This window comes from Phoca vitulina, unplaced genomic scaffold (genome assembly GCF_004348235.1).
Source record: "Phoca vitulina isolate PV1807 unplaced genomic scaffold, GSC_HSeal_1.0 scaffold1, whole genome shotgun sequence".
Classification (NCBI taxonomy): domain Eukaryota; kingdom Metazoa; phylum Chordata; class Mammalia; order Carnivora; family Phocidae; genus Phoca; species Phoca vitulina.
In genome coordinates, this window is record NW_022589704.1 from 67,718,503 (window position 1) to 67,743,061 (window position 24,559).

The window sequence follows — 24,559 nt, forward strand, 5'->3', positions numbered from 1 at the left end:
AATCCGAGCTGTGGCGGCGCCCAAGCTCTCGGGATAAAGGGTGTGTGTGTATGTGTGTGTGTGTGCGCGCGGGTGTGTGTGCGCGCGCGCGTGCCTGTGTGTGTGTGTGTGTGTGTGTGTGTGTGTGTGTGTGTAGGGGAGAGGGCGGGGAAAGAAACGTCAACTCCCCCCAGCCCCCCAGCCTCCTTTTCTTTCTCGCCTTCCTGCAAAAGCCGCACGAGTCTTCCATCCCCCCTCGGCCATCCTCACAGCTCTGGGCAACCGCCAGGTTAAGCCCATTTGCACTGGGAAATTGGCGCTGTTTGGGAGAAGAGAAACAGATCGATTGCCCTTGTGACTCCCCGCCCCTCTCCCACCCCACCCTACCCCTACCGCTCCCTCCCTCCCTCCCCCGCCACCCCCCTCACCCCGCCTCCTTCCCTCTCCCCACCCCCAAACCCTCTCACCCGCGGCAGTCCGGTGCGGGGGCCCCCTCCGGAAGGTGAAGGGGATGGATTGGACTCCGCTGGGGAAAGCGGGTGTCTAGAAGTGGTGCTAATGGGAAGAGATTTCTGGTTTCAAAAGAGGATGCTCTGCCACAAAGAGCGGCTTGCGCGCTGGCCTGGGCTCTAGCCGAGGAGAGATCCCGGGAGAACTCCAGAGCTCGCGGGGAGCGCTCCTCGGAAGACCGGGGTCAACATGCCTGTTCGCAGGGGGCATGTGGCACCACAAAACACATTTTTGGGGACCATCATACGGAAATTTGAAGGGCAAAGTAAGTTCATTTGTTCTCTTCTCTCTCCCTCGCTTTCTGCTTTGACGGTGCACTTGGCGTTCGCAGCGTACAGGCTGAGGAGCCGGCAACTCCGGGCTCTTGCAAGTTATACAAGCTGTGAAACCAAGCCAGGAGGTTCGAAGGCAGCAGGAGTGTTCTCCCCCAGATATTAATTCTGATTTACATTTTAGATTATGGTCTCCATTATAGGAGGCAATCTGATCCTCCTCTCCCACTGCTCCATTATCTGCCTTGCTACTTAATGTCCTACTCTTCTACTATCTTAAAGGGAACGTACTAGTATAACATGGGTTTATATTTTGAGGCTGTTTAATTGTACACTTTTTGAAAGTCAGGAGTAGAGCCGAGCATACCACTGGAACAAGAGAATGTAAATGGTAGCAGCGATGTAAACGGCTATGCAAACTATATTTTTACCTTGGTTAAATTGCAAAGCTGTGGTATGACAGGGTTGCTTGCTTGCTGTTAATTTATAGAAGCTAAACTTTGCATTGAATCAATGCAAATATATCCCAAGAAGGATAATTTGGAAAAAGCGATATCTGATCCGTACTAGTTCCCAATGCAAATGGTTCATTATTCAAAGCAATATTTCTACCTCTTTATCATTTCCTTAAATTTCCATCAAGAAATTTGAAAATTGAAATGTAGTAAGTAAATCCCACAACTGAATGCAGAGAAATTTAACATTCTCATGTGGACTAACTATAAGGAATGAATTATTGTTATATAAATATATTAATTTTAAATCCTTGTTAATTTATGTTCAACATTTCCTTAAAACTACATTAACACGAAGTTATGTTGTACATTTTGCAGTTATTTTGGCTGTATTCACTGTATTTAGTGACATGAGGATATAGTACCTTGTGTACAAAATAAACTAGTATACCCTGTTCACATTCTATATGGAAATAGTAAATATAATTTATAATTAAAATTTAATAAGCCCTTTGTATTAAAATACCTACTACTACACAAGAATTCAAGGTTCTCCCAAAGTAAAAGTGAAAAGGTGTTAACCTGATAACTGTGTAAATATTTTTATCTTCTGGAAAATATGTATTATGAAAGGTGAATCTTTGAATTATTGAACTGTTAATTAACGTGAGATAGTTTTATTGCTAATAGTTTCATGTTTTGTTTTGTTTTTTAATATGATGAGTGTGTAGTATGCCTTAGAGGGATAGAGAAAAGCCAAATCCAAAAATAATAGCTACTTTGAGAAAGTTGTAATTTTAAGGGCCAAGGTTGAGGTGAAAAATCTGTCAGCTACAGGATGTTTCATTGTTTGGCTTTGAAAATATTTATCTTACAATTAAATGGCATTCTGGAAATATCAATGGGACAGTTGCTTGTTTGAGTGTGCCTTAGGACCCTTGGGAGTCACAAGGCTTGAGAACTAGACTATTTGGGAAATTACATTCTCAAAATTTGAAAAGTAGTTCCTTAACACTTTTTGTTAAAACTGCTTAGGACCATTAGTTTCATATTTAGGGTTTTTGTTTTTTTCCTTTTAAAACCCTGGGCAGGGGCGCCTGGGTGGTTCAGTCGTTAAGCATCTGCCTTCGGCTCAGGTCATGCATGATCCCAGGGTCCTGGGATCGAGTCCCGCATCGCATCGGGCTCCTTGCTTGGCAGGGAGCCTGCTTCTCCCTCTCCCACTCCCCCTGCTTGTGTTCCCTTTCTCGCTCTCTCTCTCTCTGTCAAATAAATAAATAAAATCTTAAAAAAAATAATAATGATAAAAAAATAAAACCCTGGGCAGTTAGCAATTTGGGAAGCACCTGCATTTTAGATCTCCTATTATGCAACAATTTGCTCCAGTGTTTATGAAAATCTTGTGGAAGCTCTCTAAAAGATGTCTTACCATCTCCTTATTACAGATAAAAAATTTATCATTGCAAATGCCAGAGTGCAAAACTGTGCCATCATCTACTGCAATGATGGGTTCTGCGAGATGACTGGTTTCTCCAGGCCAGATGTCATGCAAAAGCCATGCACCTGCGACTTTCTCCATGGGCCTGAGACCAAGAGGCATGATATTGCCCAAATTGCCCAGGCATTGCTGGGGTCAGAGGAGAGGAAAGTGGAGGTCACCTACTATCACAAAAATGGTAAAGTTCATCTATTTAGAATTCCTTTTATTTGATTCCATTGAATTGAAATTTTGACAACTGATTACTAAAAGTTCATATGCAGAGAAGCTCCAAATATTCAGTTGTAGGTATTTTTGCTTATATATTTTATACATTTCAGGATTCAAAAATATGGATAGTGTCATTAGTGGACTAGTAGGAACAATTTCTTCTTTGAATAAGGGTACTCTGTACTCTTCAAAAGTGTAGTAACTTACTATCACTGAGGACAAAGTGCCACAAATCATTCTACTCTCTCCCCTTTCTAGGGAATAATATAAAGGCCAATAATTTACTGATTGCATTGATATGTATTTGGTAGGAGAGAAATATAGAGTTTTATCTGCTTGAACTTGAAAATATTTCACAGAGAAAATCTTGTTGAAAACTGTATATCTGCAACTAAAACTATTGCTGTTATAAATGTTTCTTGGCTTTTCAGCTTTATTTGATAAAAGCTTTAAAGCTTTATTTGCAACACCTCTTGTTTCTTTTGCTCCTTTTTATACAACATTAAGGGTGATATGTAAGAACTTCAAAAATTGGTCTAGTAAGCTTATGTATATTCAGATAATAAAAGCTGTTCATGTATTCAAGAATTGTCCTAAAATAAGAAATGGACAAAAGGAACTAAGATACTGTGGAGTTATTTGTACTCATTTTTCAGCTGCAACAAAACTGGCGTCTCAAACTTAAGGTCATACTTCAACTTCAAGGGCACTCCTCCTTCTTTCAGGTTTACTATGGGAACACAATATGTTAGACCTATGATAGTTCTCAAAAAATACTCATTTAATAGACATACACTCATTAAATATACCATTTTTGTATATTAACTCACATGTATGAATATTCACATATACCCATTTAAAAGAATACATATTCTCAAATGTGCACAGTTACTGATATTTGACAATTTAGTGCTTAAAGATAAATCAGCTAAAAACGCATGTTGTAGTTAGTTTTATTGATGTTGCCTTGTCATTTTTTTTTTTTTTTTGCCATTGACAAATCAGTGAGGCAGAGGGATATCTAGTCAGATTTTCAGGAAACCCTTAGTCTTGCAAATGAGAAAATGAGTGATGTGTTATAGCTTATATCATATACTGATTCATCATTTGATAAAATACACGGCAGAAATTCTAGCACGGAAAAGGTTTAACTCTTCCTCTTATTTTCTTACAATTAAATATTTTATGATAGAAAATGTAATTCTTAATTACTAGATTTTCCTTAACATCAACTTGAATGAGTGTACGTGGCAAACTGTGATTAGAAAAACAGGTTTGTATAACTTTGGAGTAATCTGGAATGAAAACAATTATATCATTATCAGCCAACATAGAGATTGTTTTTAAAGTTCTTCTTATCCTGCCCCCCCACACCACTTTTCAATCAGTAGTGTTGGCTTTCTAGAAATAGCCTAATTGCTCTGTTGTCTTGAAAGCATTTCTTGGACTAAGGCTCTCACTACCCAAATGCAACTCATCTTTTTTGTGAGTGTATCTGATGCCAACAATTTGGGCTTTGGAATAATTTGAATGTCTGACATTTTTTCCCCATCTGAATATTTATCATGATGTTGACACAGTTTACATTGTGGTTGTACAGGGCATATTGATCCACATTTGGTCATTATGTTTTTTGGGACATTTCAGGATTTTTTTTAACTTACAGAATTTAAGTATAAAATGAATCTGGACTGTTAGGATCACTTAGATACTCCCCATATTTTTCAGACAATATTCTGAAATGAAAGTTGTTATTTATTATACTGCAAGTAGAATGATGTTATTTCAAAACCTTGTGTGACTTGTGCAATGTGAGTGTGTAAAGTTATCTCAAAACACCTAAGAAAGGCAAGTAAATGTGGAATTACAAATGGGAATGTAAAAGTTTCTACAGTGAAGATGCTGGTACATTGATTAACGCACATCTTTCTACCTGAAGGATGCACTTGGTTATATGAATTAAAACCTTCTTGTTTTAGACGAGGATTTACTTGAAAGCTTGTTTAGGTATATAAATATCAGCATTTGGTGATGATTTTGATTCTGTTGGCTTTATTTTCAGATTTGACTCAGTCTACAAGGACTTGGTAATCTTTAGAGCTAATGACAAATGCTGCCTATTTCACTTTTATTAATATGGGATACATGAGATGATGGGGTGATGGGCCAAGCTTTTTTTTTTCTTTTTCCAAAGAGAAAGATTTATTTTATGACCTTTTTAGATTGCAAAGACACAGTCAGACTTATTTGCTTTGAATGTAATCAACCTGTTTTTGAGACTAGTTCAGATACCTTGAATAGAATCTTCAAAGTGCATTGGTTTTATTCACATGGCAACTGCAAATTCAGTCAGAGCTTGTGAAGTTCAAATGCTTTGATAGTCTTGCCTCCTAGAGACCTGCCAACCACTCTATATTTATAAAAGCAGGAAGGGATAAAATCGCCAACATTTTGTATTGGTTTGTTTCTCAGTCTCCTTAATTCTTTATTATTGAGGTCATTTACTTTGGGGAAGTTCTTGGTTTCTTAAGTATGTACAGTAAATGCTTCCTTTATTTATTTTCTATTTAGCACTTTATAGGAGTACAGATAGGAATGTAATAAGCACAATGAGCAACTTAACAAAAAGTTGAGATATTGTTTCCACTTTTTCCATTCACTCATGCTGGTGTAGCAAAAACATGAGCATGGTATTATTTCTGAAAGCTTGTTTTTCAGACTGGCCAGAGGCTTTATGTTTAAACCCATGATTTATGTAATGAGTTCCCATAGATGAGTTACATGATCACTCTTAGGAAGCAGCACTTCCTACCATCCTACTTTATGTGATTTTACCAGGTACAATTGAACTTGCTGTTTACCAGAATATCAATTTTTAAAAACCTAGTTATTTGCAATAGGAATATTTGACAGCCCTTCCTTTGAGGATTCTATTTTACAGTTTAAGTCATTATTTCATAAATCATTCTTGGCAGCTGTGAAATATTGCTTGAGGTGATAAAGCTGTAAATCTTTTGACATAAAGCTCTAATTATACAAAACTATAATTACACTGAGCCTTATATAAGGATGGGTATGTATTTTAATAATATAATACATTCACTTTAAGCTCAACTTTTTAGGGGCACCTGGCTGGCTCAGTCAGTAGAGCATGTGGCTCTTGGTCTTGGGGTTGTGAGTTCAAGCCCCATATTGGGCATAGAGCTTACTGAGAAAATAAAAACAATTTTTTTAACATTAGATTGGATTGAGGAATAACAAACACTTCAGTTATTAAACTAGATCGTAGTTTGAAGCTGATGCTAATACTAAGGAAACAGAGAAATCGGTCATCTTTCAGTTTATTGCTTGTCAGGTTTGGAGTGTGTCATGGAATAGAGCTAGCAGTTGAAGTGCCTATCCACTTCAGGCATACGTAGACATGTGATTTTTATCTTAAATTATCAAGCAACTCTAAACATTTGGAAAATCAAAGTAAGTTTCTCCAAAAGAAATAAAGGTCTTAACTCAGTAGGAAAACAGGACATATACAATGCTTTCTTTTTAGAGGTAGGAACATTCTTATATTTTTGCCATTATGCTCTCAGACATGGTACAATGGCAATTTCATTAACAAATCAGAAATGTCCCTATCTTTGCCTTGCTTTCAAAGAACTAAAGGATGAGAGGAGGCCGAGGGAAGTCCTTTCTTGATCCAGACAGGGACCAGATCCAGACAGGGCACCAGTCATGTTGGGACAAAGTTCCAGAGGCAATGTTTGAGTCGGCTAAACTCCAAAGAGGTTTTGGTTTGATAACATTAAATCTACCATCTCTGAGAGTTTTTTGGAAAGAACTGATAGAAAGTGTTACATTGTTGGAAGTAGAGGTGAAGGTGTGTACCGAGTGCCACCACCTCTCTTTAAGGTAATGTTTTAGGCACTAGAGGAACATCCTATTGGAGGAGATGCAGAAGAAGACAAACTCATTTCTGCTTTCAGAATATTTGTAATATGGAGTGACTAAGGTTCACTTCTATCTTCTAAACCCCAAGATGTTTTCATGAAACTGTTTTTAAAGGAAAAAGAATAGACTAAGAAATTAAGAAGCTTTTATATAAACAGAGAACAGAATTTAGGATTAATCACCACTCTTTATCTCCCCACTATAAAATAAACTTGTGTTTGTGTATTTCCTGTCTCCTTTTGTTATTTATATGTAATAACTAACTTATTAAAGGGAGCAATGTAGTTTACTTAAAACTTTAATAGCTCAAAAGTAAATCCTATAATAGTTCTATATAAGTTATATGACATGTAAAATATTTGACCTTCATAATTTCTGAATTGTGTAGTAGAGATACAGATGGCAGTTTTTAGAGAAGAATGGAAATATATTCTATGTATGTGTAATTCAAGCAATAAGAAAAATTTTCAGGGAGTATCTTGCCTAGAATTTATTTTGGTGTTCATTTTAACTTTTTGTTTATACATTCTCATGTTTCATCCACTAGAGTACTGTAACAGTAATCTTAAAATATTGTCTTTCATATACCTAAACTTTGTAACATCTCATGGACTCTGGATATTATCTACTCTTAAATTTGATCACTGTGTTTATTGAGAAACTAAGATTTCTCTAGAAACATTTTCTTCAAAATTTGAAAACTTTATTTTACTATTATCCCAAATGAAAACAAAGTGTCCCAAAACTGTAGTTGGGCTATGCTCATCAGTCCCCTTTTTACCACCCACCAGCACCATACCTATTGCAGCTCTGGTGCTAAAAAGAAGCTGCGTTGTCTGCAGGCTTCAGAGATAACTGCTCAGTTATTTTCACACCCAAGGGACTTGAGAACAGGGTCAGTTTAGGGCGATAGGGATAGGCTAGCCTTCATGGGAGGAACTGACTTCTCTGGCTTCTAATGGCTTTCAACATTGTTTTTATTTTTATTTTTTCACTATAAATAGTCACTAAATCAATTACTGGCAGTCAGCAGCTAGGAGAGTCCTAAGATAATTAATTCAGGAAAGGAGCAGTTGAAGTATGAAATGTTAAGACATCAACATTCATCTGGCCATATAAACTAGAAACCTCGGGGTTGGATCAATTTCTGTTTTGTTTTTTCCTCCCTCTCCTCCCTAAACCCAACTGGTCACCAATTCCTTTCAATATTTACATCTGAAATATCTCCCAATGTGACCTTTACTTTTCCATCACTACCAAGTGCCCTAGTTGAAGCCCTTTTCATTCTTCTTTGAGAATATTGAGGATTGAAGTTTTCCTCCCTTTGCAGTCCATTCTCTACAATGCCATCAGAGAGCTATTTCTGAAACAAGAGTCACATACACTGGTGACTTACTGGAGCCAAGCATCACTGTAAATAAGTTTCATATATTAAATAATGAGTACAACGATCTCATAAAACATATACTCGCATCATCCCCATTTTATGAGAAAAAGCACTGAGACCCTGAGAAATGAGTTCACCGAATCACACAGCTTATAAGTGGTGACGCCTGAGCCCTTCACAACTTTGCCATATTTGCTGCTCAGTGCACTTATGATACACATTGACTTAAAAACCCTATCTTAACTCATTAAGACTCTCAGGATATAGTTCTAGACTCTTTAATAGGATTTTTCATCCCCTTCAGAGTTGAATTTGCTTGGGTTTTTAAGTAGGGTATGTTTAGAGGAACCAGCTGAATTCACAGGTCTGACCAAGTTTACCTTCCTTGCCCCTCAGTTACTTTCTTGATAGATCCTTGGACAATAACATCCACTTTGTTAGCCTGATTGGATGTGTTGTATACAATAAAATACATAGCATTATTTCTAGCTTGGTCTCTTGCCCATAATATATACTCAATAAATATCAATTAGTTGAATATCTTGCCAACTCCATTTCTCTTACATATCTTATGTTTCAATAATATTTGACTGCTCTGAGTTTCTCAAATAAGCCCTGCTCTTTTATGTCACTGAGGCTTTGCTCATCCTTCAGAAATTTTCTTTCATCTGTAATAAACAGTGGAAAGCCTCATTGAATGGATTGCCTTTCCCTCAGCTTCTCACCCTAAAGAAACCATTATCATCCTTCCAAAGACAGATCAAAAGATTCAAAAGACTTCTCTGTGAAGTCTTTCCTGATGCCCCCCGCCCACCTGCTCCAGAATATTAACTTAACATTCCTCTGTGTCTTAACAACACTTGGTTCTAACCTCCAGTGTAGCACCTGAAATGCGCTACATATCATTACATATTACTGTAGTTAACTTTATCTGTTTTTTAAAGTTCATTCAAAGAAAATATTGAGTCTTATTAATTTCTTTTTTTTAAGATTTTATTTATTTATTTGACAGAGAGACAGAGAGAGAAAGCACAAGTAGACAGAGCGGCAGGCAGAGGGAGAGGGAGAAACAGGCTCCTGGCTGAGCAGGGAGCCTGATGCGGGGCTCGATCCCAGGACTCTGGGATCATGATCTGAGCCGAAGGCAGCTGCTTAACGACTGAGCCACCCAGGTGCCCCCGAGTCTTACTAATTTCTATGTCCAAAATATACGGAAGAGTACCTGGTGTGAAGTATGTGCTTAAGTAGCATTCCCACAGAGAATGAAGAGAAGATGAGAAATGGCACCATAGCTCTGGGGAAACAAACAGATTGAGATCAGGAGATCTTGACAAAAGTGAGCTATAGGGAATATGTGATGTTTTGATTTTTCTTACTTTCTAAAATGTTCTTAAGAACAGTTTTCAGGGGCGCCTGGGTGGCTCAGTCGTTAAGCGTCTGCCTTCGGCTCAGGTCATGATCCCACGGTCCTGGGATCAAGCCCCACATCGGGCTCCCTGCTCTGCGGGAGCCTGCTTCTCCCTCTCCCAATCTCCCTGCTTGTGTTCGCTCTCTTGCTGTGTCTCTCTCTGTCAAATAAATAAATAAAATCTTAAAAAAAAAAAAAAAAAAAGAACAGTTTTCACCTGAATTTTATCAATGACTATATTTCTTTGCTTAGAAGCTAAGGAATAAATCATCTTCATAGCCTATGACTATGCAAATAGCTAGAAAATATTTAATAAGGCATTAGAGAGAAGCTATTAACCAGAAATTATTAACCAGTTACCCGAGTGTCACTCGCTCACCACTGCATCAGAATGATTCCCGCTAGTATCTCTAACAATCACTTTGTAATAGCCAAACCCAAAGTTCTCTCCTGTTCTTTTCTGACTTAAATTTATTGCTGCTTTTGACACACTCTACAGACAACATAAGTTGCACAGTGTTGGCATTTTATATCTAGTATAACATTTTATTTCTCAGTGTTTTCTTGAAAATTCTTAATTGACGGTGAAGCTTGCTCTCAGGGCCACTCAATAATGAGAGTGTTAAATCGAAAATAATAAAGTTAGTTTATTAATAATAATAAAATTATTATTAATTATGATCGTCAAATGAATGTCTTCTCTCTCTTTACTGCACTATCTGCATTTAGCAAAAGCGCTAAACTACTGAGAAACAATAGAGTCAGGCAGCAGTAAGACATTAATCACCATAGTGAGGAAATTTGCCCCATTACTGAACAGTTAAGGTGAAATTGTCACTTGTCACAGGTGGGTTAAGAGAAATCCAAGTACTAGGCTCCTATAGCTACGACTGAACATTCCATATCTTTCTCTTAGTCCTTTAATTTATATGAAATATCTAGTTAAAAAAACCAAAGTAGGGGCGCCTGGGTGGTTCAGTCGGTTAAGTGTCTGCCTTCGGCTCAGGTCATGATCTCAGGGTCCTGGGATCCAGCCCCGCATCAGGCCCCCTGGTGGGTGGGGAGTCTGCTTCTCTCTCTGCCTCCCCTGTCTGCTCATGCTCTCTCTTTTTTGCTGTCTCGCGCGCACGCTCTCTATCTCAAATAGATAAAGTCTTAAGGACAAAAACAAAAACAAAAACCCAAAGTAGTCTTTCCGTGGGCAGTCCAAACGGTGATTGAGGCTCTCCCCTGTGCCCTTCCCTCCCTTAAAGTAGGTCTGCGTGTGAACAAACTCTCCTTTTCGTGGTTTCCACTGTTTCGTAGACAGTCTCACGCTACTTTTTATTTTGAAAATGGGTCAGACAACCTGGGCTGGTGCTCGATGTGTGAGGACTGGAGAGGAGTGAGAGAGGACGACTCGTGCAGTTCACCCTGGGTCAGCTCTGTCCGTGAGCTCCCGGAAACTAGATTGTGCCAGGCGGGGTCTGGCGAAGCTGCCCCAGCCAGGCTGCTCTTGTTTACTTGCTTTTTCCCCTGGGTGACCAGTCAGATGACGTTGTGATAGAAGGTGGACTCTCAGCATGGCTGACTTTATTGAGGTTTTTTTTTCTTCCCGTTCTGTTCCGTTTTTTCTTCTTTCCTGAGGATCATTGGGAGTGCTTCTATTTGTTGGTGTATTTGTTTTGATAGGACATTGATTCTTTCATGTTGTTTGAAATATTGGTTTTGAGAAACATGTAATAACAACATGGGTTCAAGACAACTCAGAATGGCTGTTACTTCTCATGCTGACTTTTGACCTTTATGTTCAAAACACCATTCTTAATTCTAATCAGTGAAATCTGTACTCATGACCCAACATGATTGGTGTGATGACAAAAATTAAAGTATAAAATTAGTGGTGGTTTCATAACCAATAATTCAAAGATCAAGTAAAGAATAAAATCTAAGACAAACTAAATAAGGATTTATATTAAAAAAATAAAAATCCATTTGTGTTAGATCATATATTGAAATCATAATCCTTAGGTTTTTTAATATACTAAGATCACATCAATTCAATAAAATCAATGTTAGAGCTATGCAACATTATATGTTATATAAATAATTTTTCATCAGGTTCCCATGTACTTCCCTTAGCTAAATTAGTTGAAATTTCTTCTGATTATATGAACCATCCATTTTCTTTAATAGTGTTAATCAGCTAATCTTGAACTACATATTTATTTAGGTCCTTTATACACACAGATGTGCTCTCCAGGTTTTAAGTCCCGTGGTTGTAGTTCATAGACCATAGCCCTCCACCCTTTTCCTCTTCTCCCAAAGGACTAATGTTAATTGAGTTCCAATCTTGTGACTGGCTCTTTATATACATTACTTTTTCTGATTTTCATGACAGCTTTGGGAATAGATATTATCCCATTTTACAGGTTAAATTGACATTCAGAGAAATTAAGTACCAATGATCACAGACCAGAATGGAAATCAGTTTAAAATCTAAATTTGTCTATGCTTGCCTCTACTTTATTGCCTCTAAATGCTACACTTTTTAAACCTCAACCTACTCCATATTATATGTCCTAATTGTGGTTCTTAATTATGGTTTCTTACTGATTATCTGAGGTGTGAATCTGATTGATTTAATTCACACCAAAAGGTGAACGAAGCAAGCTTTATCCTAGGTGTTTTGTATTTTAAACAGGACTATATCATTCAAAAGGGATCTCTATCTGGTAGGATGCTCAATTGCAGAAGAATGAGGATAACTAGTATATGCCTATAATCTTTGCATAATTATTAATGGTACTCTTTTTTTCCTCCTAAAAGTGTCCCCACTTGGGACTGTAAATTATATGGTCAACTTAGATTTGGGGGACATTTTTAGTTAAGGGATCCTCAACTACTATTTATCTAGTTCTTATCTAAGAAGTTTGTAAGAAAATTCATATGGTAGTGTGATTCAATTGTGGAAGCTCTGTTGTGTTCTTATCCTCTTCTTCCCACAACAAAGTTTTGTTTCCTGGCAAAAATTATGTGATTTGGCAAAATTCACCACTAGTATTTAAAAGGGAAATCATACATTTACTGGTGTGGAGAGTTTCTGGTTTATTTAAAACACCTTTAATTTTCTTCATCTTGGTTCCAAATGTCAGTCTCAGTTTCTGCTACACAGCGTACTATCTTATGCTTCTGAGCTCTGCCCAGAGGCCACCAGCCTCTCCTGTGCCTGGTCTTCTCTAAATCCTTCAGGCAACCTTGTCCACATTTTCTAACATTTTTTTCCTTATATTTGTTAGAACACTTATGAAATTATCTTGTAATAATTTGTTTCTATGTCTATCTCTTCCACTCAGTGTTGAACTCTTTGAAGGGCTTTTTTGTTGTTGAGGCACTTACTTAAAAAAAGAGGAAATGGAGAGCAAAAAATAAATTTAAAAGAACCCAGAGATAACCCGTTTACCAATGAAAAGGTCAGGTGGCAATTTGAGAGAAGTCTCATTCATTCAACATCCTGTGCCAGTCATCTTGCTAGATGTGAGAATTGTAAAAATTGACAAACCTACATTGTTTATTAGCTAACTTAATAACTTGCTGCCATGTGGTTTATATATTATGAAGCAATTTATTCTAATACTTAATCTGTAACTCTTCCTAAAAAGTCATAACAACTAATCATCCTTCTGTCTAGTTCGCCTAGAAGGAGAGAGGTAAAGGGTCAGGACAGTCCGGATAGATCTTTAATGCCTACCTAGTCAGCTGATTCTGATGGGGGCATCTTCAGGTCAATAAAAGAAAGAATATGTCTACATGTTCTTATAACAATATATGACCATTTGAAACAATCCCAGCCCTCCCTGGATGTCCTTAGTCGAATATGCAGAGTAAAATACTTACAAATCCTTGCCATTGTTCTGATGTCTTTTTCTTCAGTCTTTCTCTAAACACTGAAAACAGCTTCATACTTACATTGGTTTCCCAACACATTTCATTCTTTTCCCCAAACCCAGAGTCATAAGTTGAGATGGTAAGGCCTGTTTGGTATCTGCAGACACTTCATCAGTCACGTCCCTGAAACAGATTTCACCACCTCAACAAGGACTTCGTATCTCTGCTCTCTCTTACAGTGATTTAACTCTACTGTCAAAAAATTAGAAAATACGGAGAACAAATAGAAAAAAAGACCTATAATCTTGCACCTAAAAAATAAGTGTATTTTCTACACACACACACACACACACACACACACACACACTTTTTTTGTTATCTTTGATAAGACCAGGACAGCAGTATCTATACCAAACTGTAGCCTGTTTTCTTCACTCAGAAATTAATGATTGTATAACATTTAACACATGGACAGTCCATAAATTATTTGAATATTTACAAAGTATTATATTAAAGGAAGTAAAGTATTACCAACAATACTTTATTATTATCGACTTCACAATTGTAAACACATACAAAGAGGCTCTCTTGCACACTTGTGCTATCGTTTTCCTTAGTGTATAAGTGCTGGGTAAAACAGTATGTGTATCTTAAAGACTTTTGGTACTTCTTGTCAAATTCTACTTCAAAGATGATGCACCTAATTGCACATTTACTGTACATAGTAAAGATGAGCATTCTTTTAAATTTTTGTTGACCCAATAAAAAGTGTATCTTATTGTTTCATCACTGAATTTAACCTGCAGTCTTCATCGAAAAACACATGTAGAAAATATTTGAGGCAAATTATTTTCTTATTTTAAAGAAAATAGTCCTCGGCATTGCCAAACCTAGGGAGTGATAGAATTCTCTCGGAGTAGCCGGTTGTGCAGACTAGACCCCTCATCCCACACCAGGGTCACTTTTCCAAAAATGGCTCTTCACATTCACATTTTCATTTCAGTAACTTGCCGACTGCTTTCCAAGCCTCAGATTCAGAAATTAGTACTAATTAATTGACTACTTAGCAGCATTCTGTGAATATTTTGTCCTATTTGGAATAAATTGGATTTGAAGTTATTTTCAGTATTTTGTATTATCTATGTAAACAACAATGAAAATCTTGATTATTGAAAAGAGTTTTTATTTGGTAGTTTGCATCTGAATATATACATATATAGCTACACATATTTAAATATTTACAGTTTGGTTAGATTCAAAGTGAGAGATACGAAAGCTAGTGAACTCATAATGATAAACATTCAGCAGAGATACCATGTAACAGAAATGAAATGTACTTATAAACCATAAATGACATTAAATGCTCAAAATACACAATAATGTGTGAGAAATATACAAACGACAGAAACTCAACATAGTAGCAGGTAAGCCTGAACTTTATCCAATATAACACTACTGAAATGACTGCAGACAAAGAGCATTCTCTTCCTAGGCTGCCTTACTTAACCAAGACATGCAGAGCTCAGGTAATCTGATCTTTCTAGCTGTGACTCAATTCTTGGGTCTTCCCTCTAGGTGTTCTTTATAATGAATGTCACTTAACCAAAGCTCAGTAGGATTTATGGATCCTAGATTGCTCTTCTCTGAATTTGCTCCCTGAATGAAGGACTACACAAAAATGCCACTAATTATGCGCAGTCTCGACTGTCCTGTTAGCTGGCTTCTACTCAGTTCTCACTCTACAATTGCAGGACTTGTTTCTTTGCAGTTCATGTTTCCAGAGTGAGTAGAGGGTGGCCTACTGAAATTTCATACCCACCAACATTCATTATTTTAAATATATTCACAACAATGTGAGGACAGTGTGAGTTGCACAACATTTTGTTTTAATTATTCGCTCCTTTGAGGATGCCAATAACTTCAATGATCAGTTTCCCTCCGGAGAAAGAGTTCATGTAAAAGAGTTCTGTTAATACTTTATGTTATTAATCTAATTTTTTAAAAGTGTAATGGATACTGATTATGTTCTCTAAATCTTTTCCAAGTAAGTTTTATACTATCATTCTTAATTTGTCTTCAAAAAATATTTGGTTGAGCTACAGCTCAGGTAATGAAACTTAATCTGGAGTGTAAAAGAATAGGCAAGAGTATTTTCATAAATACTTCTCATATGGCATTTGAAAAATTGTTAATAACATTTAAAAACACTTCTTCCAGAAGAGAAGGCTTAGAGATTTGAGTTAGAATATCTGAGGTTATAGAATTTAAAAATTAAAATATAAAGAACGAAGATGAAGCCATACCTTTTAGCTACATTAGCTGCATGTTGATTTACCCGGAGAAAACAAACAAAAGAAATTCCAGACATTTCATTTTCATTCCAGCAGAAGTTATATGTGCTAACTTATGTTAAAGATTCCAAGAAACATACACTAACAAAATTAGGAAAAAATGTTTTAAGTAACGACATTATAATATTTTAACCAGGCCTCCTTCCTACTAATCCCATTGTTCCAGAATTGAAATAATCACCCTTTGCCCATCTTCACAACTAGTTTAAGCATAACTTCAGTGAAAAATTAGATCCTGGATTGGTGCTCTTTTTGTTGATTTTAGACTGTTTACATTCATGCACACTGATATCTTGCTAGTGAGTTAAGACTGGGCTTGTGAAATTATCCATCTGTGGCAATGCTGAATAATGCAGTGTGGTTGGAACACTTTAAATAATATTAACTATCATTTATTGAGCATTTCCAATGTGCTAGTACTCTTCTAAAATTTCATTTTTCTCTAATCCTCATAACTTCTTATGAAGTGGGTGTTCCCATTTTACAGATTGAAAAGGTAAAGTCCATAAACTTCCCAAGGCTACACAAATAGTATATAACACAGCTGCGGTTTCAGTGCAGGTTGTCTTCTTTCAGAGCCTGTGTCCTCAGAACTCCAGGACACCTCTGGGCATGCCTCCTGTCCGTGTGTTGGCCTTGACACCCACAGTGTACACATCTGTAGAGTCAGGACCTATCTTGACAGAAAAGTATGAATTGTTTTTTTGATTTGAGGCATGTAAATGTTTTAAATTTAGAGGCTTCTGATCTTCTTTTCTTAAATGCAGTTACACAAGCACCTGCCTCTCGTGTTTTAGAAATAAATTCACCTCTTTCCCCACTGCCTAATTCGGTGCCTTGCAAAAAAGTAGCTACTCAACAAATAATCTCTTTAAATAAATCAATTCATTAAAATACGAGACAAACTCTCTTAACCATTTGATCTGCCAATTACTTCTTCAATAAAGTAGAAGTCACCTCTTGCTTATTTGAAAAGGCTGATAAAGAGGGAACACAGCATAGTGGCTAAGATCATGGATTCTGGAGTCAGGTTGCCTAGGTCTAAATAGTGAACATATACATTGTGTGATCTTCTGCAAGTTACCTAACTACCCTGTCCTCAGATTCATCATTAGTGAATGGAGACTCTGGTAATAATAGAATCTATCTTACAGATTTTGCGAAGACCAAATGTGTCCGTATTTGTAAAAGCACTTACGGGGCACCTGGGTGGCTCAGTTGGTTAGGCAGCTGCCTTCAGCTCAGGTCATGATCCCGGGGTCCTGGGATCGAGCCCCGCATCGGGCTCCCTGCTCAGCGGAGAGCCTGCTTCTCCCTCTCCCTCTGCCTGCCGCTCTGCCTACTTGTGCTCTCTCTCTGTCAAATAGATAAATAAAAAAATATCTTTAAAAAAAAAAAAAAAAGCACTTACAACTGCTCCTGGTAGCCAGTTAGTGTAATGTGATTGTTAACAAATAAAATAATATGAACAGGAAAAAAAATGTGTGAAAGGGAATCGGGTTAAAAATACATATTAAGTTGATATACTGTTGTGTTCAAAAAGAAACTTAGAGCTGCATGTGTGGCTGAATAAAAAATGTGAACCGAATTTTGATGTCAGTAGGTAAAAGAAGAAATCAGCAGTATTTCTTAAAAATTTAAAATGTGAAATCCCAGAGATTTTATCTTGGAGATTATGTTCTCAAATTCTGCATAATTTATTCTTAGACCTATTTGAAATGCTGAAACTCGTTTTAGGTGTAGTTGCCCTGAAAATGTCAGCAGTCTGGGCAACTTGGACTCTGTGCCCAGATGTCTTTCAGCTACATTGCAACCAATTCCAGTAATGGTTTTCCAGAAGCCTATGTGTTTTGAAAGAGAAAGTTCAGGTCACAATGAGGTATAAGCTCAGTCCACCCCTCCTCCCCTTAGGACTTAGTGGGAAGCACGAAATATTTAGCACAAAGATGTGGAATTAATTGAAACCTATTGATTTGAATAAAATATATGGATATAAATGCCCAAGTATAGCTAAGGTGACCATATAATTTATTACCCAAAGCAGGATTCTTTTTAAAATAAAAGGGGAAGTTACTAATAATTATACCAGGGGAACATGAAAAATCCAGAACTGTCCAGACAAACTGGATGTATGAACACTCTAAATACAACGTGTATCTGGCTCTGTGTATCAGGTTTTCAAACTATGTGACATTTTATAGTGCAGACTTTTCATGAACATTTTGTAGCTGTCTGAGAGTAGTAAGTTTAAAAGTGTAGCGACTCATTCTTGTGATGCCTAAAATGCTTACTGTGTAGACAAAGACAGTATCTTGCGATCTGGAGAAATGAGTCAGAATTCCTCCAAAGAATATATTGCACCTGCTGACCTCTTTGAAATAAGACTACAAATGAATCTTTCTACAAATACCATGTTGAAGGTTCTTAGTAAAGGATTTAACATCAGCCACTCTGTGAACCACAGTGAGTCATGAGAGCAGAATGGACTAAAAGTAAAGAGACTGAGTTCATTGTTGAATGCCAACAGTCCTTTATAAGGTACCTCTGACTCTCAGAGGTCCTATAAAGGATCTTTATCTTGGAATCTGTTAAAGCATGAGTGTGTACAGGGTGTGAGACCAACCATCTTTTTTCCAGCTTCTCTGTCAGGCCTTAGTCATATGTGTTAGTCTGTTTGTAATCCTGTGATAAAATTAGCCTTCCTTGTGTGTACAATTTGTTGCCTAAAGGATATGTATTAAGTAGGAGGAAGAACCCCAGAGAAGTTGGGACAGATAGCATTAAAACAGAGAGTTATTAACATTCTAATAAAAGCAATTTTAAAAATAATTAATTCATTCAGATTTGCAGTACACACTAAACTTATTAGTTCTCATGAGTTTAAGTGGAAGTTGATATTTCCAAATTTAAAGGGAAAGATGTAGTTATCAAAAAAATCAAAATTAAGGAGTAAGACATTGTTTTTCAGAGGAAAGTTAAGCAAAACTGATACAACTGGTATTCTCATATTGTTGGTATTTTTCCAGATCCAATACAAACATAAAGGAAGTCATTTTTAATGGGAAAATTGGGTTCGTAAACAAATTTAGCTTTGGCAGTGCCACAATCCACAAAGGAAAAACAACAATAACAACAAAAACCAACTATGAATAACAGTAATTATAAAAGTCCTTCTTTCCTTCCAGATTCAACTGTCTTTTTAAAAATACTATTGGTTGTTGAGGTCATTGCCCATAATGAAACATTACCAGGAAAATGTGAGCACAATAAATGGAAGTATAGGGAATTACACCGTCCACACTTTGTTTTCCTGTCCATCTGTGGAGTCTCATTCACTCTATATTTGCTAAATAAAAGTTCATGGAATAAAGAAACACCTGAATAAATACATTGATTTGTATGTGAAAATGGAAGTTCCATTTTTGTGGGTGATCATATTTTTTGGCTGAAATGTACCCCCCTCTTAATGAACTAGGATGGAGCAAACACACACAAGCTTTCAAATCAGCATTATTTTCAATTTAACCTTAATGTACTCACAGAAAAGAGCAGCATATATTCTTGGTTTAGGAGCGATTTCTCTTTGTCCCTTACCCTGCATTCTCTCTCAACTCCTTATTCCAAGGAAAGTGTCCTCCAAACAAAGCAAAATTTTAGCTGGACATGGCAGAAAGCTTTGGCAGCTGGAAAGCAAAATGTGTGACTGTCTTTCACATGGCACCCAGATTAACATTATTCTTTTAAAATTACAGGAAAGATCCATATGTCTGACTCTAAAGGGATCATATGATCACTTTAATTAAAATTTTTATTTTGGAAAATATTCAGACCTACAGAGAAGTTGCAAAAATATTACAGCGAACTCTCATATTACCATAATATAGACTCAGCTGTTGTTTGCAAGTTGCCACATTGGCTTTATCTCTGTCTACATTTTCTGTGTGACATACACACATTGCTCTTTTATGTCTATTTACTTATTTTGCTGAGACACTTGAAAATTATATGCACAGATCATGACCCTTCATCCTTAAATACTTCAATGTTTTATCCACGAGTGATGAGAAAATTCATTCATGTAACCACAGCTTAATTATCAAATTCAGAAAGTTTTACATTGATACAATACTGTTATCTAATATACCCTTCAAATTTTGACAGTTGTCGCTATATTGCTCTTTAGCGAATTAGTTTTTAACAATTCAGGATTTAAACCAGTATCGTATATTGCAGTTTGTTGTCCTGTCTCTTTAGTCTCCTTTAAATGGATGACTGAGTGACTTCCTCAGCCTTTCTTGTCTTTCCTGACATTGACATTCCTTAATGATATGGACTCATTGTTTTGTAGAATGTTCAGTTTGAATTTGGTTGGCAAATCATCATAACTTAATTCAAGTTATGGATTTGTGTTATGTATAAAATATAAATGATGTTGTATCCTTTTCAGAGCATTAGCAGAAGCACCCAATGTTAGTTTGCCCATTTTTGGTGTTAACTTTCATCACTTGTCTTGCCATTTTTTTACATGGTTTGACAAAAAAAAATTAGAAAATGAAATTTTAAAATACTCTTAAAATCAGCATCAATATCATAAATTTAATAAAAACATTCAAAACATCTACATTAAAATAATTACAAATACTATTAAGAGAAGCTAAGGAGCAAATAAGTAAATACAGAGATACTGCATGTTCATGAATTGGAGGTCTCAATACTGTAAAGACATGTAGTCTTCCCAAATCAATCTGCAATCTTGACCAAAATTATGGCAGTTTTTTTTATATAAAATAACAAGCTGACTCAAAAATTTTGTGAAAATGCCAAGGGTATGTAATAGCCAAAACAATTACAGAAAAGAAGAACAAAGTTGAAGAACTCTAACCACCTGATATTAAGAATTACTGTAAAGCTACAGTAATCATGATGGTAGAGTACTGGCTTATAGTACAATGAAATAGATCAATGGAACAGAATAGTCCATAAATAGATCCTCACATATATAGTTAATTGATTTTTGATAAACACCAAAGTAATTCGATGGGGAGAAATGCCAGTCTTTTCAATAAATGAGCTAGATTAACTGGAAAAATGCATGGAAAAAAAGTAGATCTTGACCCTTACATTATACTGTGCACAAAGACTAATTTGATATGGCTTCTAGACCTAAACATAAAGGCTAATTTTACAAAATATCTAGAAGTAAGCTACAAGAAAAAGTTTGTAACATTGAATGGGCAAAAATTTCTAAGAAAGTATGCAAAAGCCTTATCCGTAAGAACGAAAAATGACGAACTGGACATCATCAAAATTAAAGACTTATGTACTTCAAAAACTTTCATTAAGAACATGAAAATTGACATAGACTGAGAGGAAAATATCACCAATGCATTTATTTGACTAAGGAATTATATTTTAAGTACATGGGTATATATACCATATGCCATATAATATATGTATATGTCTACAAATCAGTAATGAAAAGAGAAACAACCCAAATAAAAATTATGGGCAAAAGATTCATATAGATACTTCACAAAAGAAAAATACACAATGGCCTTAAAAGCACATGAAAAGGGAAATAGGATTTAAAACCAAAGTAAGATGTTATTTAATACCCACCAGAATACATAAAATGAGTAGACTGACAACATCAAATATTGGTGAGACTATGGAGCAACTGAAATTTTCATACATTGTCAGTGGGATTATAAAACAGTATAAGTACTTTGGAAAACTGTTTACAAAATTAAACATGCACCTACCTTAAGATCCAGCAGTTCCTCTTCTAGGTATGTCTTTATCCAAGACAAACGAGAATATATGTCCACAAAATGTTTTGTATAAAATGTTTGCAGTAGCGTTATTTATAACAGCTCAAATCTACAAACAACCCAAGTGTTCATCAACAGGTGAAGAGTTAAATAAATTGTGGTATAGCCGTCAATGTTATACCAATCAACAATAAACAATAACAAACTATTAATATGAAAGAGAAACATCATAAATGATTCTCAAAAATATGTTGAACAAAAAAAAAGCCGTAAGTAACAGAATAAATAGTGCATAATTTTACTTATATAAAGCTCAAGATTAGGAAAAATAAGCTAATCTATAGAGATAAAAATCAAAACTGTAGTTGCCTACGGGAGCGGGGAGAGTAGGAATTGCCTGGAAGAGAGCACATGGAAACATTTGCGAATGATGGACATATTCTAGATCTTGATTGGTGTGTTGATTATATGATTCTCTATATTGGTCCAAACTTAACAAACTGTATACTTAGATTTGCATTTCATTGTATATACACTTTCCCTGAATGTAGTAAAGTTGCTATTTACATTCAGAGTCAGATAGATTTTTCTGTAACCATACGATTGTTACAGACTTAATATGTATGTTAATATGACTTAAACAAATGCATCAAAGGAAATACGTCCTTTAAATTCTGGGCATTTACTTTCATGTATAGGGGAATTAGCATTGTATGTAATATTCTACTGATTGGATTTTCATCAGAGCAGTAAAAATCACAACTAGTAACTCATTTTCTGTCTTTTTTTTTTTTTTTTTAAAGTTGAAAGACATTAGTAATATCCTGAAATATCAACCAGGATTTATTTTCATGATTAGGAAATAAGAGTTACACATTTGATTAGCAACTAATTTTGTTTATTTTCCCCAATGGTCTCTCAGATTTTAGCAATGCCTCAAAGGCACTAAATCTATTGTTTTGTTGGTCTATTTTCTATCGACTTTCACCCCTGGTAACAGTGGTAATTCATAATTTTAAATCCAATATTTCATCCTCTTAAAACTATATCTAAACCAATTGCATTTAATTCTTTCCTACATTAGTAAATGATATCTCACTTTTGTTTAAGGGCATTATTTTTATTTTTAAGTGGCAAATGGATCTTCAGTAATCTGTGAGCCCTTCAGGGTAGGGTACTCTCTATTGATTTCTGCTTGTAGTTTTCAAGATTCTATTATGGGTAAGGCAGAAAAGACAATTTTAATGAGAATCATTTTTTTTTGTTGTTAGATGCAGATCCAAAGAGTTCTACTAAAATAAAATAAGTGAGAGGAAAGAGGAAAATGGAATGGTAGAAAAGGTTTCTTTGGTAGGACAGATTTCTAACTAGAATTTTTAAATCTAGAGAATAAAAGTTATGAGGAAATCAATTGTGTAATCCAAAAGATACATACATGTTGCTCATGTGGTCAGATACATCTTTTCTTCACCAAAATACTGAAATCTAGAATGACCCAGCTTTCTTTGAAAGAGAGCATGTTTAAATGTATGGTTATATTGAGATGAATATACCTGTCCCCAAGAGATGGTGTTGATTAAATTGATAAATATCTTTAAAGAAAAGTTTATCTGTGGCTGCTAGAGCTGAAACATGTGTTTGTGATGCAAACTTAACGTTTTATTGACTCATTTAAGACTGACACAAAGGACAACACTTTTCCTAAGTGGCCATCCCTTGGTGCCCCCCCTTGCTTTCAAGGATGCATAATCAATCAGGGCATTCTGACCCAATTTTTGTGTTCCTTACTTTCTTTTATTCCTCATTATGTTTGATGGATTAAGATCAGTTCAAAACCACACCTAAAACCTAGTGCGTATACAATTGCATTACTTTACAAGATTTTTCTAATGACAGAATGTTTGCCCACATTAATCATAATAAGAATTGAACTACATCCTAATTATTTTGTCATGTGATAAACCACTAAAGATTATTGAATACCTTTATTGAGAAAAAGTTTCATGTTCTCATTTTTTAATATTATCCTTCTGATTACTTTTATTGGTTTGGAATCTTTAAAACTTCCCTACTTTAAACAGAGGCTTCATTTTGGTAATTCTGTTCCTCTAATTATAACCTGAACCAACATGTTTAGAATAAGTTAGTGGATGAGATATATCCTCTCCTTTAATTGTGTAAACATTAGATTAGGATCTCTGGTCTTTAAATTTGAACTATTTGGGGAGATTACTTCTTGTGAAAAAAAATATAATTTTCAGAGTATAAAAAGCAGTTCATATTTGCTGATCAGTTATTGGAAAAGGCAAACAAACAAACAAACAAACAAAAAACAACGAAAAACAGAAATGGAAAATGGGGGAAAATATGTAGGAAAACAAAACTGTGAAGTACCCAGAAAACAAGTACACGAGTCTGCAGTGGAAAGTGAATAGGGTAGGAAAACTGCTTCAAGGCAATGAGGGAATAATAGAAAGAAGAATATACACAAAGAGAGAGAGAGAGAGGGAGAGAGGGACTGCTGCTTCCTGCCCTCAAAAGAAAACATGCCCATGAAATCTCGACAAGCACAAGTTCAAGAGGGTTATCTGAGACTAGACACCAGTGTGAAGAATATTTATTCCTTAGATCTGTTTGCTGTTCTATTTGGAGCTAAGGCAAGAGTGATGAATAATGGATAACAGGACACCCTAATTGTCTCTGTAACAAAGGCGGCAGCACTGGAATTCATTATACCTTATTGTGTGAGTCCATATATTGACAGTTACACAGATGAAAGAACTTACCCTCTATAGATAACAGGTCTTTGTTCCAAACAACAGATTTACTTTTTCAAAAGTAGAAGCTAATAATTAGGGCCTATTTTTGCCTTCCACACCTCATCTCTTTGGTGAAGTAACTACATT

General features: G+C 35.9%; 1 protein-coding gene across 5 annotated transcripts in view; it reads left to right on the plus strand.

Moving 5' to 3' along the window:
- Nucleotides 1-413: 413 nt before the first annotated feature.
- Nucleotides 414-24,559, plus strand: part of KCNH7 (potassium voltage-gated channel subfamily H member 7) — a 477,325-nt gene continuing 453,179 nt past the window's right edge. For all 5 annotated transcript variants that reach the window (XM_032409337.1, XM_032409301.1, XM_032409310.1 and 2 more), the window contains exons 1-2: nucleotides 414-754; nucleotides 2,662-2,892. In XM_032409337.1, the coding sequence (XP_032265228.1) occupies nucleotides 679-754; nucleotides 2,662-2,892 (307 nt within the window). In that variant the 5' untranslated portion in view covers nucleotides 414-678. The remainder of the gene's footprint in view (nucleotides 755-2,661; nucleotides 2,893-24,559) is intronic.